The sequence below is a fragment of the Epinephelus fuscoguttatus genome, linkage group LG15 (assembly GCF_011397635.1).
Source record: "Epinephelus fuscoguttatus linkage group LG15, E.fuscoguttatus.final_Chr_v1".
Taxonomy (NCBI): domain Eukaryota; kingdom Metazoa; phylum Chordata; class Actinopteri; order Perciformes; family Serranidae; genus Epinephelus; species Epinephelus fuscoguttatus.
Window position 1 is genome coordinate 30,366,756 of NC_064766.1, and position 18,507 is coordinate 30,385,262.

At 42.2% G+C, this 18,507-nt stretch overlaps 1 protein-coding gene across 1 annotated transcript; it reads right to left on the reverse strand.

Moving 5' to 3' along the window:
- Positions 1–1,629: 1,629 nt before the first annotated feature.
- LOC125902409 (voltage-dependent calcium channel beta subunit-associated regulatory protein) lies at positions 1,630–18,108 on the reverse strand. Its single transcript, XM_049598721.1, has 11 exons — positions 18,014–18,108; positions 17,597–17,783; positions 13,926–13,997; positions 9,852–9,997; positions 8,883–8,944; positions 8,607–8,769; positions 8,347–8,527; positions 8,112–8,255; positions 6,215–6,413; positions 5,889–6,084; positions 1,630–5,805 (listed from the first exon to the last, which is right to left on the reverse strand). Exons 3-11 carry the CDS (start codon positions 13,971–13,973, stop codon positions 3,933–3,935), a joined length of 3,012 nt encoding a protein of 1,003 aa, XP_049454678.1. The 5' UTR covers positions 13,974–13,997; positions 17,597–17,783; positions 18,014–18,108; the 3' UTR covers positions 1,630–3,932.
- Between the last annotated feature and the right edge of the window lie 399 nt (positions 18,109–18,507).

Sequence of the window (18,507 nt, forward strand, 5' to 3'; positions counted from 1 at the left end):
CAGATGACATCACACATAACATGCAGCAATGTTTTCGTGTTGAAGAGATGCAATTTAACATGATTGCAAAACGAATATTACATTTTACATCCATACTGGCAGAGCTAGTGGAGGGAAAGCTGTTAAACCTGTGACTTTAACGTGTGAAGACAGGATATCTGCAGAGTATTACCTCAAGGGTAGGGCTGCCAATATACTATATTTTTATTAATGTCCACAAATTGAAAGAAAACCAACAAGGGTTGTTTCTTAGGGGTGTAAATCACAAGTTCCATCTCAATATGATATATCAGTTCTTCGGACAACAATAACATTTGCTGTTACCACAAAATCTGCCATGATACAATTTTGATTACGTTGAATTCAGGAGGCTGCGATTGATATGAGACAATACCACTAAATTTCCTCACCACCTTCTTCTTCTTGGCTGCTTGACATTATCTGCCTCTGTTATGCGGCTAGCACTGCTTGAATCTTGAAGAAGACAGAAATGGTATCACAGAAGTGCCATGGGAATTTCAAAATAAAGGTGTATCCTAAAGATGACAATATGAATCGCTTTACATCAGTAACACTGGATCAGTTGAATTGATTTCTCGATCCATATTAATGTATCCCGTAGTTCTGGGTGACAAATACATGCCTTTATCTTTTAAAGGCTAAATAATTTACTAAAACTGCTGAGCACTGTTTTTTTTGTATATTTTTGGAGTAAAGAGTGAATTTTGGTGCACAAATTTTAAGCTGTGCATTAAAACATTTTGTGCATATTGACAACAGGGTGTCTACAGGTCCTTCAAATGTCTTAAAATGCTTTAAAAACAGTTTTATCAATATTGGGCCTTAAAAGTAATTGAAAAGTCTTGAATTTGTGATGTCATAATTGCCATAAATATTTTATCTGGTTTTATTTATCCATCTAAATTGTCAAAATGAGTCAAGATCTTGTGCTTAAAAGTCGACATTTCTGATGTTACTAATCTTCAAACCCACAAATGGACTTAATACTGCCCAGGGTGCGGCGGAAATGATACAGTGTAGTATCGCGATATTTTGCGCGACGATATTAAGAAATTGTTTTGGACGCTGGTATTCGCTGCCTAACCCGTGTGAATTTTTTTTTTTTAAATATAGTTGGGTTTTTTTTTTGCCAACTATTAAAATGGCATTAATAAATCGTATTTTATTGTAGAGGTAAGTAACGTTACAGTTCATTACTTTTATCAGCAGCTCCTGGCCCTGCTGTCGCTCTACTGTCGCGGCTGGACTGTGAGGTCCACACCAGGTAACAGTGAGAGTCCGCCCATAGACACACACACACTCACAGTGAAGGAGCTAACTGTCAGCATCACACGGCTAAATATTACGTAACGGTTATTAACGGGTTAAATGTCAAAGTCGAGCCGTTTCTGTGTCGCTTTGAATTTGTAAGGACCGTTAAACAGCCCGTTTGTGATGTTAGCCGTTAGCTGGATGTTAGCTGTTAACCGGAAGTTAGCCGTTGCTGCTGAGTTAGCTCGCGCTAACTGGGTAGAGGTTGAACTGCCCGCGAGAAGAGCAGTCCGTCAGTGCAGCGTCCAAGTTAAGCTATGTAATGGCAGCAAGTGCAAGGTTGCTGATTTTTCATATGCTAACCTTGAATTTATAGTTTATTAAGCAAATTTAAGCCTGTTTGTTAAAAATATGAATGTAAAATTGTACTTGTTTGTTTTGCCACTACTCCATATTAGTTTAAAGGAAGAACTTGAATACGCCCATCCCTAGTTTATGGACAACAATGGTGAGGAATAAGCTATACAAGGCTTTGTCTACACAAGTAGGATTAATTATTTTTTAGTTTTGGCCTTTTGGCCATTTGTTGACAATAAGAAAAACAGAATATCACCAGACTTATCTTTTATTTAGCAATACAGAGCAAGTATATCCCATTCTGCCACGGTGTGGGAGCAGACAATGGCTCCGCTATTCAGTTTCAACCTCCATTTTCACAGCCTCAACTCTGTGTCACTGGACCATCTGTCTGAAAGCCTGAGAGGCTCCTGTGTCAGTCACTTAAGTATCATCTGTCAGTCTCCCCCTCAGCAGAGTCCCAGCAGTAAGACAACATTTCACCCGAGCCCACGGAAGCTCCTGGATACCTCCTCCTTAATTGTGATAAATAACAGGACCAATGACTAACAAAAATCCTATAAAAATAGATGAAATATGAGTATAAAAAATTCTTGATGCACATATTTTAGATCAGTGTTTTTAATCTGTATAGTCTGGGCATTCCATGTGTGTATTCACTAGATCTGCTGATATGTCGTTAATGATAGAGGGCTGTGACATGATCAGTGTACTTCCCATCGCCAAATGCAGAAACCACAAGCTTCCATGGAGACATTTACCCTCATGGTGATCGAGACAAGAAGGACACTTGAGGAGGATATGATTTTTTAAAATGAGAGAAATGGGTGACAGAAACTCCACCGTTACCTTTCTTCCCGTCAAAGTGCTTTTTGTTTTTAAGTTAAAACTGTACAGTATTCACATACACATTGTTTGGACATACAGTAGCATGCTGAAAATTCACAGTTAAGTCTGAAAATATTTATTTTTTTCTAAAGATGGGGCTATATTTTCAAAGCTATATAATGAACTCATTGATTTTAAGAAAGGGTACCAATAGAGCTCTGCGGGAATGAGTCCCAGAATGTGGAATGGGTTAGCATTTTAGCACTCCCTGTTCCCTCATCTCAAAGTCATTGGTTTTCTTAATGGGTTTTTGGGTAGATGACTGAAATAAGGTCTGCGAGTAACACAAGCGTAAGAGATTTACATGTTTTGTTGTAGGACATAAAACATGTCCGTTAATACCAAACTCCTTGAGGCCTTTACATGTCTTTTTTAAAAAAAAAAAGGTTGTCAGCAAATGTTTTAATGAGAGTTCAGAACATCATCATGCCAAAAATGGGGTGCATTCTGCCCTGAAAAAACATAGCAGAATGTTTATTTAATCTGAAACGGTGGTGCCTTGAAAACCCTGTCGTGATACGCAGGTGAACTGCCTTTTAATATTGCAGGGTTTCATTCAAATTAATTTTAAGGGGCTTTATTGACATGGGATACATATTTTACATTGCCAGAGCAAGTGTGACATAATAACAAAAAAGTTATGCACAATAAGTAAAGATCTGCAAAAATTTGGTTTATATAGACGCTGCTGCTGATGGGGTAACACCTCTGACGCAACCACCAAGCTTTCTTTAAGAAAACATGTCATTCAACCTGGAAACTGTAGCAAATGGTGCACAATGTTTTCAGCTTGTATGTGCCCACAGCTTTACAGCGTTGTTGTGGTGGCAACTTTGAGGCCATGCGACCATGGTGTTGTTCTTTTATAGCCTAATGTTACCTTTTTACTTCTGGAGATTTCATTTACGCTTAGAAAAAAATCATAAAAGTGGTGCTCATTTGTCATGATTATCTTTCAGAACAAAACACGTAAGTATCATAAACGTTTGTTTGCCAAAGACCTTATTTTCTGCAATAATCCAAAACCCAACTGAGAAATCACATAGGCCTTTTTTTCCCCGAGGGAACCAGGGCCACGCTAACTTACATGTTGGCCCACAAATAAACATCATCCCTGCAGCACTCTATAAAAGGGAGGGGGGCATCACATTTCACATGGCATCACAGTGGAAAATAAGGTCTGAATGGAAACGCTGGAAGAGACTGGCCGTCGAGAAAGAAGGTACTTCTGTACTTTAGGATATATTTGTGTTTTGATGCATCAGTTATGTTGTCCAAATGTAAGGGACACAGACTGACCAAGTATCTAACACAAGATGATGTTTGAAGTGCTATAAACCATTTTGTTCGAGTCTGTCGTCTATAGATAATGGATTTGAAATAAAGTTGATGAAGAAGATGGGCTTGTTAACAAGTTATATGGGACTGAAGCCAGGTGAGGCTGTGTGTGACACGGTAAGCACACGCTCTGTCCCTCCCTGGCCAAGCTTCTCTGCACTGCGCAGACCACCGTAGAGCCTCTCTTCCACTGACACAGCCAGCTTTTCCGACAGGCTGCTCTCTGCCTCCAGGGAGACCTCTGATAGAATAGCTTGACTACTGTTGTTGTTTCTGTTGTCGACTCTCGGATTCATGTGGCTTGTCTTTGTAGTAAGAGTGGTCAAAGACGGGCTTGTTGTGCTTTCTGTGTCCTTTTTTTTAGAGGCCTGGCAGCCCTCACCGGTCGATTCTGCACAGCTCTTTGTTGCGTCAGTGCCTTCAGAGGTTGCTTTACTTTCTGCGACATCCCCTGCAGCTCCTTCACTCGACACATCTTTGCTCTCTGTGCTTTCTTTGGCTGCTTCCTCACAAGCTGCAGTCTCACTGGCTTCTTCATCGGCGGCACTCGCAATGCGTGACAGTGTGCTGTGATACCTGGTGTCCAGAGGGTAACCTGCACTGTCACCTCTCCGCAACGGAGTGAACCTCTGCCTCTCCAAAGATGGGGAGTACCTACCCCCAGCACCTGACCCTGGGTCACTGTATTGCTTGTGTCTCTGCCACTGTTTCCGGAGGTGAACTCTGGATCGGTGCCTGGAACGCAGCGGAGAATCCTGCTGGTCAAAGCGCGGATCATGGCGGAGGAACTCATTGAAAAGAGCATCTGTCTTCTCATCGATGCTGTAGTCACGGCGGCGGAGACGGGGCTTATGAGGACTAGAGGGCTGTGAGATTGGCTTCATTAGTGGAGACATCAGCTGCGATTGTGATTCTTGAGGTTTCTGAGGATGAAGGGATTTAAGAAGCTGATGCGGTTCTTGAAGGGTAAGAGACTGACCGCCATTTTTAGATCTCTCCTTTAGTTTCTCCTCTGTCTCCGTGCTGTCGGCCATCTCATCCTCCAGCTCCTCCTGAAACAGCCGGGCCTCAATGCTCTCGCACACCGAACCTTTTCTCCCAGAGCTGGTGAAGAACAACCTTCTCTCAGAAGCCGTCTTCCCTCGAGGAGCTCCAGGAGTCCCAAAAAGTCGCATTTCCTCAGGGGCCCTGGATGGTGCTTCAATGGAGGCATAGCCACTGTCCATCTGGAGGAGCTTACGGTTCCCTGCCTCACCCTCTCCTCCAGCTCCACTCCCCACCTCACTGGCCCCACCTGACGCCCCTCTGATCCCTCCCTCCAACATCTCTCCATCCCCTTCTCCTTCAGGCTCATCGTCCAGGTCTTGGGACAAGCAGCTGTCCAGGCCAGAGCGAGCTCCTGCACCACCAAAGGATGAGACGCTGTCGGCATCACTGCGGATGGACTCCCGATCTGTGCTGCTCTGGTCTGAAGAGGCGTATTGCTCCAGAGAGGCTCGCAAGCTCCAGATGTCCTTGTACAGGGAGGGAGGAGCCTCCGAGCTCTCCTGGCGGATCATGAAGGTAAGAGATGAGCCTGAGTCGGTCCTTCGTCTGGCCTCAGCTCCCAACACCACCTCATCTCCATCTTCTGCCTCTGCCTCGCTCTTTTTCCTCACATCTGACGTCATGCAGTCTGTCTTTGTTGTCCTTAACATGTCCTCAAACCTTTGCTGTACTGCAGCTTCTTGTTGTGCGCCAAACAAGTCATCATCTTCCACCGACTCTAGCTCAACTCCCTCTGCCTCTGTTCTTATAAGTGCACTGAACTTTGTTTCTTTTTCTACTCCTGTCCCGTTGGCTGTGACCTCCTCTTGTTTCTGGGTGTGACAATCATTTGTTGGTGAACAGGGATCCCCTCTTGCAGTGCTACTGCTACCACCTACCTCCACCATGGCCTCCAGCTGTAGCCTGCAAAGATGAAGAACAGTCAGTTAATTAATGATTCTGGAAATTTCATGGTGTATGTCAGAGGATTATGGGAAGAGATCTACCTGCTGAGGATGACTGAGGATGTGGGTACTGTGTTGTGGTGAGACAGAGACTCTGCGGAGAGAGACTGTAGGCCACTGGTCTGGATGGGGGAGTGTGGGAAAGAGTCATCTTGGAGAGATGCAGAGTCGTCTTCGGTGTGATCAGTGGTTTCACTTGCAGCTCTCTGTCTCTGGAAGGGCCTTCTCTTCGGGGATCCTGGTAAAAAAAAATTCACATGAAAAGATAGCTGTCTACTTGATGTTTTTTTTTTGTTTGTTTTTTTTAAATTTCTAATGTTATTCGTTTGCATTGTTAGACTTCATCCATTTAGGACAATTATTCAAACCTTTGGCATCCAGGCTGGCAGCCCGGTGACTACTGTCAAATTTCCACCTCCTGAAGTAAGGCCCCGCCCCCTCCAGACTGGCATGGCGTCGCAGTTTAGAGAAGAAATGTAGAACTGAAGTCTGGCCCGGAGCTTGAGTCAACTCTCCTCTCATCCCCCTTTCGCTCTCAGCCTCTCCCCTGTCCCCGATAGCCTCCATCTGACAGAAGAGATGAAGGGAGAGGAGGTGATGAGACATTAAGGAAGGGTTGAGGCAGACAAGTTGAGATGAATCGTGACGGGCAGAGGCAAAGTCCTCAGGGGACAGCAGTTTGTCATATTGTCACTCAGCTGCAGTGATGACTGATGTCACAGCGCATCAGTAGGTTTGAGCCTGTGGCAGCTGCTTTTCACAGCTCTGTTTATGTGCGATACAAGCGGATCAATCTGCGCTGAGAAAGCTGTCTGTGCAAATGTATTTCTTGCCAATGGATGCAAGCTTTCCTACAATTTGCTGCAAAAAACCCCCCAAAAAAAACGAATTGCAGATTTTACAGAAATGTCTTCTTTTCATCGGAACAAAATGTTTCAAGCAGGAACTAAAAACATGCTATAAATGTTTGTTGTAATTGAAAACATTTCTCACAGGCATTCCTGAGAGTCTGACCCTGAAATGTTGACTTTCACTGGCGACAAGACCTCAAGATGAAAATATTGGTTTTGCCTGAGAACAGAAAAACCTCAATAAAACACTGAACATCTCATCTTATAAAGAAGTTATAACACAAGACTAAGACAGCAACGATACTCAATTTACAGTTCACAGGCCCAATAGGGTGCCGGATGGCCCACTGACCATTTTCTAACTTACAATGAAAATAAATTGATTCACACTGGGAATGTTTTTTGTGCTTTGAATGTAAATAAGGTACCACAGTCATGGACGGATTATGAGACGATGAACCCCTGGGCACAGATACGCAAAGGGCCCAAACATCAGATACATATACAGACATGGAAGGAGCCTTCTGTCCATACTCTACAGTTACTTTGTTGATTTGTGCATGTGTTCTGAAAGTTTACGGATACAGATAAACTGGAGCAGTATCACTGGAGATAGTGGGGGCTATGTATTGTAGTTCAAGCAAGATACCACCATAAGAAACAACAAAGACAGTTAAAAAAATGGCAGAATGGAACAAATCAGTAATATAGTGAAAGGAATTTTCCATCCACATGTTGCAATGTATTTGATAGCCTCACAAACCACCGCCATCTACAACGCTGCCTCCGTTAAAAGGTACTCCCACACGATTTAGTTATTTGTGTCTTTGAGGTAATTTTGTGTTTTTTGTGTTTTATCAAAGTAATGTGTCTTTTTTAGTTGTTTCATGTCGCTCTGTTTTCATTTTGTGTCTCCTTTGCATCTCCTCCTGTTCTATTCATGTCTCTTACTGGTCGTATGTGTTAATTTGAGTGACATTAACCAGGGGGCCCCCCTGATACTTTGGTTTCCTGGGTCTGTGCCCAGTAGACCTGTTTAGTAATCCATCCATGGCCAGAGTGCATAAAAACATCAATATAGAGCTTGTTTATCAAAAAATGTGCCAGGGGAGGATCCCCCAGACTCCTTGACAGTGTCTGGGTTATTTATTTAGATATTAACTATTAATGTTTGTTTAATAACTGGCCCCTGGCCTCCTGTCATTTTGCAAAAGTGGCCCTTGGGTAAAGCAACTGTGAGGCTGTGTGCTTATAGGCACAGCAGTGCTTTGGGCTGGTCTGAACCAAAGTGGTTGACTGACCCACATTACCCTCCAAAGAGTCTGTCACTAGTGTGGCTAAAAATCTATTGACCTGTATTATATAATGACCATTTTATTACTGTCAGTACAAAGCAGAAAAAGGTGAAACTCACTGTCTGGGAGCGTGTGTGGTGTGCTTTCATGGATGATGATGCCTGTCTGGGGCCCTGGTCCAGGATGGTGGAGTGGTGCGGGTCTCCAGGCAGTCCTCCGCTGAGGCTCGGTCCCACCCAGTCGGGGACTCTTCTCTCGGCAGGCTGGAGAGAGAAATCGATGCAGGTTAGAGATGAGAGAACAAACCTGGTTTGGTGAGATTTGTGAGCTAAATAACAGCCAGTGTAAAGTCACCTGGTAGATGGTGAGGGGCAGTTTGGGAGCTGCAGCCTCATTGATGTTGATGGTGCTGCTCTCTGTTGAGTCGCACTCCATGATGGTGAGGATCTTCAGGTCACAGGGGGCTGGAGGCAGGTGAAGGTGGGTGAGCCGAGCCTTTTTCAGGTGGTGGAAGTCTCCCTCCGTCAGAGTGTATCTTAAGAAAGAGGACAAGTCATCTAATCTAATTCCAGCTTATCCATGTAATAATGTAAAAATCACCTGTTGAACTGTACCTGCGTCCCTTGTCCTGAGTCGTCTTCTCCTGTTCATAAAGTGCAGATTCATTAAAGGAGACTCTGCGTCCAGTAGAGCCAGTGGAGACAAATCGCTCTGACTCTCCATCGTGACAGCTCACAGCTGAGAGAGCGTCTGATTCATCCATATGAATGGTGATCTCTGAGTGACAAAGAGAACAAGGACGAACCGAGGGAGTGAAATAGTGTTCGTGACGACAGTGGCCCAAAAGACATGTTCATATGTATGCACTTAAGAAAATACACAGCTCGGACCTTGGGTGGGCTGAGAATCCTCAGCATAAGTGGTGTTTGTCTTCTCAGGGTCATCGCTGGCTCTGAAAGGGAAAAATATTTCTTATTATTTGTCTTTCACAGAAAACAAAAAATGCCTTGTTGCATCACAGCTTTAAAGTTCATATTCAACACAGTTTTAAAGGTGCACTACACCCCCAGAATGATCATCTGTATATCTTATACCCATTACTCATCCTATGTTACATTGACTTTGTGAGGATAACTTTGTTTTTCTTGCATGTCTCCACAGTGATCGAAGAACAGCAATAGGGAAAATTCTTCATGAATTGAAGTCAAAGGGGACACAACAGCAAAACAATTGGTGCAGTATAATCCAAGTCTCATTTATCTGAATCACATTCAGTGAGTCCCAAAACCTTACTATTTAAAAAACTTCCATGTAAACAGTCTCAGACAAGTAGCCCGCTGTGGCGAGCGTGTGCATTTGAACTCTGCTCGTACATTCCATTGAAATTCTGCCTCCGAGCTCATTCATTGGCCAGCAAGCGACAGGCCTGATGTGGACGTGTTTTAAATAGTAAGATTTTTGCAAAAATACACTTGTTTGGGACATACTGAGCATACCACTGGATAAATGAGACTTGGATTATACTGCCTAGGTTGTGTGAGAGTTTGTAAATGGATATTTTGATATAGATTGGCTGTCTTAAACCATGGCCCCTATTTTCTTTCAATTCATTAATAATTTTCTCAGTTTTTGGATTCTTCGTTCACCATGGAGACATGCGAGAAAAACAAATTTTCTTAAAAAAAATTCAACCTAAATCGGGTTGAGTGATTGATATACAAATGATCATTTTGGGGGTGAAGTATTCTTTTAATCCACTGCTGTAAAAATCACATTGGCTCTTGTAACCCACACGTGTTTGCAGATTAACCAGGCCTGCCAGTCCCACATAGTGTGTCCCACCAGCACTGCACACCCACCTGGAGTAGCGTCGACCACCCATGCAGCAGCGGTGACAGAAGAGGAGCAGCAGGGAGAGCAGGACCAGCATCCCCCCGGCGAAAACACTCAGCAGCACCAACAGCAGCACATAGTTCTCCACCTGGCCCGCTGACACAGGCACATCCTGATCGAGAGCAAGAAAAGAGGTTAGGACTCTCGTAATTCGACTCCATGCTGCTGTTTCCTTCTACTACCCTACATTTCAGATGTGAATATAACACTTGTCACTCTTATACATTTATTGGACAGCTTTAGTTACTTCTTGCTGCAAGATTTTATGTACTGTGATACATATATACAGTGTCAGGATGAATTCAGAAAACATATATGAACCAAAAAAGTAAGATCAGACGATAAATCTTGTCACTATGAGCAACCTCCTCCCTGTATTCTGTCACTGTTTAGGTTGCACAACATCAATTTAATTCCCATTGTTTGTATTCGTTTGACATTGCTGGAGCTCCTAACTCATTCCTTTAATTGCACAATAAGGCAGCAGCTTACACATCTCTGTTGTCACGTTTAGTTGTTTTGAGCTCGCCGGCTGCGTTCGTCCTGCTGGGACGGTAATTGATTCTTCTCCCTGTGAGCTTCACAGCAATGAGGAATGTCTTTGTCGCATTACGCTGCCAGCTAAGTGCCGTAATATTTAATAAGGAGTGGAATTAACACTGAAAGACTTTCTTAAGTCCCTGTCTCCTCACAATGATTCTTATCCACACACACACAATCATATACATCCTGCCTGCATGCACACACACACACACACACACACACACACACTTGCAGAAACTGCTCGCTACTCTCTCTGATTAATACTCTCAGTCGTGGCTGAGTGAGCTTGGGGATGCTAATCGAAACGTCAGCGAGACCCTTAATTCAATTTCCCAGCTCTCCTCAATGATGGGGGAATGAGGCCTCCGCAGGCTAAAAATGGAAATCGGAGGAGGATGCAGCCGCACATGAGCAATCCCCACACCAGACTTTCCTGGCTCTTCTTCCGTTGTCAGTTTCAAAAAAGAGTGAAAATAATTGGGCTCTTTTCACCGTGCACAAATGGAATATGCGTCAATTCAACATTTAGCGTTACATAACACATAAAAATGTTAAAGGTTGTCATTGTGCACGGATTCAAAAATCAAAAATAATCAAAAATACATATTTTTACTTTTACCCATAGTGCTATTTCTCAGTCTGAATTGTTTTGGTTTGGGTTGCCAAGTGCTGAAGATATCGGCCGTAGAGATGCCTACCTTCTCTTGACTGTAATGGAACTAGATGGCACACACTTGTGGTGCTCAAAGCACTAACAAAAATACATTTCGAAAACTCAACATCAATATCTCTTTACAGAAATCATGACCTGGTTATTCAAGATAATCCACAGACCTTGTTGTGAGCAGTTTCATATCGGAACTATTTTCTTTTTACCAAACTACACCCACACCATTGCCTGATAATCAGACAGAATTGTTACACTCAGTTTCCATCTTCAGTCTGACATTGCGTTCACTCTAACTGATTTCTGAAGGGAAGGGAGATTTGATTTTCCCTTACCAGTCCCTGTAGACCAACTTATCTGCCTGAGTCTAACTTTATTCATTCACACTGACTTGTAGCAATGCCAGCATCCCTTTTTTACCAGGGTTTTAAGAGTGGAGTAAAGTAAGAACAAACTACTTTGTCAGGCGATATTGAGAAGATATGTTAATTTTAAAACAGCCTTGATAGCAGCATCTATCTTGTCTATAATGCTTGTCATCTTGAGTAACCAGTTCATGATTTCTGGAAAGAGACACTGATGTTGATTTTTTTCAAATATATTTTTTGAGCACCTCAAGCAGGGTGTGATCTAGTTCCATTATACTGGAAGGAAGGCAGACATCACTACGGCTGATATCTTCAACACTTGGCAACTCACACCAAAACAATCTAAATTGACAAATATCACTACGGGTAAGAGAAAACACGTAGTTTTGATTTTGGCGTGAACTGTGCCTTTAACAGGAGCCGCAGCAAGGTCATTACAGCCAAAACCCAAAGCCTGCTGCCGACTGTATGTACAGACACCCTGGCTGCAGCTAATGACTATTTCATCATCGATTATTCTGGCCATTACTGTCTCGATCAATTGTTTTGTCTGTAAAATGTAAGAAAAAAGTGAAAATATTTTTGTAAGTTTTCCAAGCTATAGTTTGCTGTCTCCAAATTCCTCGCTTTGTTTGACAAACCCCCAAAATATTTGGTTTACAGCAGCAAAGCCTCACAACTGGAACAGCAGCAAACGAATGTTTGACACTTCGATTGAGAAATGACTGTCGATCAACTAACAGGGGGGTAGTAGAAGACAAAGTGTGAAATTAAGAGCACAAACAGCTGGTTTCAGGGTGACTCTGCTTTTACTGTAAATGGTAAAGACATTTGCGAAAAACAAAGCACTATCTATCTTTGTCAGCAGCAATCACAAGCTCAACCCAACAGCAAGCAAGTCATTAAGTGGAGGACAGAGTTCTGCAGAAAACAAGAAGGTGTCATTTTTTTACTTTAAAGAAATAGGAAAGATTGAAGCTTATTAAATGTCAAACCTGCTTCAGGCCTTAACATGTTAAACTCAGTCCCACGTCATTAAAAACACACTCATAGAGTATGTTTTTACATTTACTAGATGCCTACGTTCAGATGGGGAGATGCAGTGTACTGTGTTTGAAGCTGTGTGTATGTGTGTAGAATTAACAGCTCCATGACAGTATTATAGCAACATGCACACCTTGATACACCCACAGTAGCATGTGTGTGTGTGCAGCACACAAACACACGCACAGTTTGTAAGAGCGACTGTAGCTTAATGAAATCTGCTGTTTTTACAAGCTCAGCCAAACAGGAAGAACAACACAATCAATCAGCTGGAGCAGCGAAGCCTCTCGCCAGTCTTTAGGCCATGTTTCTAACACACACTGTCGAGGCAAACAGCAGTCAATTCTCTCTTTCGCACAGACAGCTTTAACTGTCCGATAATCACTGCCGCTGGCTCAGATATCCACCCCGGCCTCCAGGGGCTGCATGGCACACACAGCCAGCAGCACACACAGTCCTGTTTTTGAGTCAAATCCTCTTCGGATACAGATCAGGCTGTCCTCCACCACAGCTCCACCTGAGATATAATACCTGTTACTGGAACACAGTGGTGTTTGCTCACACCTATGGGTTGTTGCTTTTGGCTGAGGTTCACTTTGAGCCATAAAGTAAGAGTTGTTCACAAGACCGCTGACACCAGCTGATGTGAAGGTGTGAAGAGCATGTGTGTTTTATTTAGTGTTTAAATAGCCTTTTGGCTGACACGGGTACATTTCATTGTCCCTCAGAATACATGAATAAAATAGCTAAAATAAAATGTGTTGATGGCGATGATGCATTCACTCAAGATAAAAAAAAATCTTGTTAATTCAGAAAAACAGAATTTTTTCATGGCAACGTTTTTATCGCTGGTTGTGCAAACTGCAAACACCACTGTACACTGTATGCTGCTGCTAAATGATCTCACCGTACATCTACAGACTTTTGCATTTGTTGGTTTTTCTGTATAAACCTCGCTTGGGCTGTTTTTTTCTTGGCCTGTGCTCTCACAATATTCCACAGATGTTGGCCCCCAGGGTTCACACTGAACTAGGTAAGAAAGATTTCAAGTACGCTGCCCCTCCTTCCTGACATAATGAGCAGAAGGACCTGGAATTGTCAGAGATGATTACTGTGAAGGAATATAAGTCAGTTCAAATGGATAGAGAAAATAGCACTCTTGGTCATTGTAATTGCTCCTCAGATTTTCTCTGTTTTTTTGTATTGAATTGTACAACCTGAATTCTGTGCTTGCTTATTTGAGGTGTGTGACAGTTGTACTTGTCTGCTCAACGGGACTTTTACCTGGTTGAATATATATATCTTGTAATTCTGGGTTAATACATCGCTAATTCAGAGGGCCAGTATCTTTTTCCTCAAGTGAATGCATCATGCTTTTGTAGTGACAGAATGGGTGGGGTGCACGAAGCTGTACTCACAGTGGAGTTCTCAGTCAGACTTGTCAGAACAGGCAAATCATTGCTCATGGTCCAGGTCAGCGTGAGTGAACCCTGCAGAAGACGGAGAAAATGTCGTCAAACAGAGCTGCAGCTCATTTCTAGACAATAACACAGTTTCTGTTATTTGCATCAAAGTGCAGGAGATTTAAACAGTGAGGTGATGTGTGTGTTCTCCACAAGCACTGAATCTTTTAGGTTTTTATAATACCTACAACTTTGCGCCATTCTAAAATAATATATGTCCATGTTGTTAATCCTATTACACTGTTCCCTAAATAAATCTAACATAATTGACTACATTTATATTCTTCTGTTGGCTTGATATTCACCTCAGAGTATTAAGACCACATCTACTTGGCATTGTTGGGGATCCTTGATTTGCAATTAGAGCAGCCCAGCTTATTATGGCATGGATTCAAATGGAGCAGATTTGTCAGTGAAACATTCGTTCTGTAAACTACTCCAGCACAGTGTGACAAAATCAGGTTTCAAGATTAGTAATGCTGTTTACACCGAATTCCTACACTACCTACAGTAGGTTATGTAACTTAAAAATAGTAGCATCAGATATTTTTTGCCTCTTTTTTAGGTGGCAGAGTGAAAATTAGTCATCTTCAACATTTGTGGTATTATGGTTTCAGTATGATGACAGTTGGAGAACAATTAGAAACAAAACCATGGCTCTACAGGATGTTTTTTTTCTCAGTAACGATGTACAGATTTTTAGGCATTCGGCTTGAAAAATAATCTAGTGCATATAGCTGCTGTAAGTGGGAAAACATGCCCTCAGGACCCCTTGAATCCTCTAACATCTGGCTCCTCCCTGTCATAGACTCAGTATTTCTAAATTCCTGGCTACAGCCCTGACTGGGCCCATGTTTGCTATCTAGTATTCTACCTCCATAAAACTGAAAGACTTGCAAGCAATAGACTTAAAAAAAAAAAAAGAGTGGCCACAATCTGTGCAGCAGAGGCTCAGATGTCCTGACTCAAAGTCTAATTCGACAGCATCTTTCATTAGACCGTCCATGCCTGGTAATTAACCATGTCTTTCAAACTCCACAGTCCCAGATTGTAATGAAGGCTGTGTGTTACAGTTTTGTATCCCCAGCAAAGATACCCCTGATGACGTCATTCGAGCAGCAGGAACAAATTACACAACTGTTTTCACAGCCTAAAAACTGATCCTCCTGTTTAAAAGCTGTGTAATGCCTCTTTACCATACAGAAGTAACAAATACCTAACTCTTGTCTGCTTTGAGCGCTGTGTATTAAACCCTAATGTGTCTAAAGATTTACTGACATCTCCTTAAGATGCACAGTAACCTCCCCTCTCAGTCCACGGTCTGTAAAACGAGCCTCTGTGAGACGGAGACTGACAGAGACGTGTGGTTAGAGAAGGAGAAAGGCAGAAGAGCTGACAGTATACATAATTATTTACACAGAGCGCAGCTTGTGTAACATCAGCCCATGATTGCATTCCTTACACATGCTGCCGCACATTCCCTCTCCATGTGAGAGTCATATTTTATGTAATATCTCATACATACCAGCAGCTCAAGGTAACTGTGACGAGGACAAAGCTCTGAATAGCAAGAGCGCACCAACAATAGAGAGCCACACACATTCACATCCTATTAAATTTTCTTAACACCTTACTTTTACCTCCCTTTTTTAGCCTTTCTAAACAGTATATAAGCATGAAATAAAAGATTTAGCATACTATAATGTAGTTGTAAGCACATGAGGGTCTTACAACCTATTCATTATATATTTACTGATTATTTGTGATAAATTGAGGGACTTAAAGTAAAGTCTTTGCTGAATTTTAATGAAAGAAAACACAGATTTGAGACAGCCAAAGCCTTTACAAGTTTCCACCTGATGTTTCTGTAATTTGACATGATCGCAGTCTCCCCTCGAGACAGACAGATGTGGTGAAAACATCTGTCCTCTCTTTGCCGACTGAATAACAAGCAGTTAAAATGGTTTAAAGCTTTACCTCGCAGCAGAATTGAACAGTCTCTTGCATTATATTGTCCAAGGTCTTAAAAATGTCCTTGATGGCAGTCTTACATTTTCCTTTTCTTTCTTATCACAGCCTCATAAAACCACTAAACCCACATTTGGAGAAATAGTAGCTATCAGCAGAAGACTGTTTAAATAATTTCACTATATTAACTGACCTGTTACAGCAATTAACCAGCAATTAATACTGCCATAGTGATTTCCTTCATGCAATTCTAACATGTATAATAGTGTGTTGTAGGCATGGGATGATATGAACGTTTCATGTTACGATTATCCTCGCCAAAATGACTGCCATTCATGATATTTGATCATCAAAATATTGATTATTGATCATGTAAATATGGTTGAAACTCTTGAAATTGGCACTAAAACATACTGGAATCGCTTTACCTCACATTTTGTTAAAGAACAAATATTTTATTGTGTCAGATTGGACACACAGTGTTATTTTATTTTACTTTATTTTATTTTTTAGCAAACTGTTTTAAATCAAAAGCAAAATTTATCAAGGCAATCATCGATATTTATCAAGATCAACTTATTGTGGGTGTGTTTTATGTGTGATCTGTGATAAAACCGTATATCGTCCCATCCCTAGTATGTAGTATAATAGTCCTACATATTAACTGTTGATTTGTGATGTGCCCATCATGAGAAACTCATGCTGTGAAGCCAAACAGGGTTAAAAACCACACAAAACTTTATTTTAAATTCTAGTTGAGGTCCCAAAGTTGACTACAAATACCAAGTATATCAGGCTAAATTTGGGCTTATGTGATAAAATATAAAAGAAAATAATTAATAATAATTCTGTTAGTCTAATAACATTTTGGCTACCTAAGTGGAAGTAAAAGGAGGAAAGTGTGTGTTCATGTTTATTTATTTATTTATTTATTTATTTTGCCTTTTTTTTCTTTCTTTGAGAATAATGGCTCCAAAGTTACTATATTATATTTTTGGTTTATCACATTATAATTTTTGTTCAATGTTTTTAAAATGAATCAAATTATTTATTAATTTAGTCACAGTATTTTCCCTGTTATACTATTTTTTTTTTTTTTGTATTATTATATTAGTTGGTTGTAATTAATATTAATTAGGCTGATTACATTAACCATGCTTTGACTTCTTAGCTACATCTTTATTTCATTTTAACATTAAGTATTAGTAACCAGAATAAAATTGAAAACACTGACCCCGACTGGTGGAGAAAAAACAAATCCAGAGTGTGTGCGTGTGTGTATGTATATGTGTGTGTGTGTGTGTGTGTGTGTGTGTGATGCGTGTGCGCGCGTCAGGGTCCAATGATATGTTACATCCTTACATCATCTCTCGCTTTAACCATATAAATACATGAGGCAGGCAGACAGATGGACGGGGCGGCTCTGACAGACAGACTATCAGACTTTCTAGTTCATTCCGTTAGTGACTGTAATGATGCTCGTGGTGTTTACACCCTTATAAGCACCATCAGTAGTATATAGAGGGAGGAGGAGGAGGAGGAGGAAGAGGGGAGGGGAGGGGAGGTCACTGCATATCACCCCGACGTGTGACTGTATGATGATGATGATGATGATGATGATGATGATGATGAAGGTCTCCAGATGTGCTGTATCTTACGGTCTATACAGGCGGTGTTGGAGTAGCTTCCCTCCGCTCTGTGCAGACTGACTACAGCGACCCGCTGCAGCCGGCGGCGCTCAGCAGCAGCAGCAGCAGCAGCCTCAGCATCAGCAGCATCTTCCTCTCTCCTCCGAAAACCCTCCGATCGGGGCTGTCCCACATCTCTGCGTCGTCTGCTCTCAGCCTGCGGGGAATAAACCACCATTAATCACACAGCAGCCCTCCTGTGCCGGACACGGGGGCTCCGCCGCGCTCAGCGCGCGTCAAACACCTCTCACTAAATCACCGCGATCATCCAGAGCCGGCTGTTGTCACCTGCATCTTATATAATGAAATAGTAGCACATTACACCGCGAGCACGCCTGTGGGTCCGGTGACTGGTGCTGATGTGAGCGGGACAAGGATCGGACTCACCCGGCTGTAGACTCCGTGAGAAGCGGCGGTCCACAGGCAGCCTGCCCCGTCTGCATACTTTAATTTGGGCTTCAAATGAAGACTGTAGTTATGAATGAAACCACACGCGATTAGACACACCCACCGCCCGCTCCCTACGCACCACGTGACCCAGCCCCGATGATGATGGTGGTGATGATGTGAGATGGAGGAGAAAACCTCATTCACAGCAGTTGGTCATGAATGGCAGCAGCTGACAGAGCCATAGATCTGTCACCTGTTTGAATCATATTAGTATCAATGCAGACATTTTGATTAATATCTGCATATTTTCCATTTATTGTCTTTGAGTCTGTCAATGTTTCTTTGTTGCGCGACAGATCGCAGCGAGACAGACGGGTGTTCGGGACGTTTTTGTAGTCTCACGTTTCACCACCTGGCGGCAGCGTTGCACTGTTTCCTGGTTACATACACTTCTTCACGGAGCTTTTCTTTTTTATGTTCAGACTCACAGC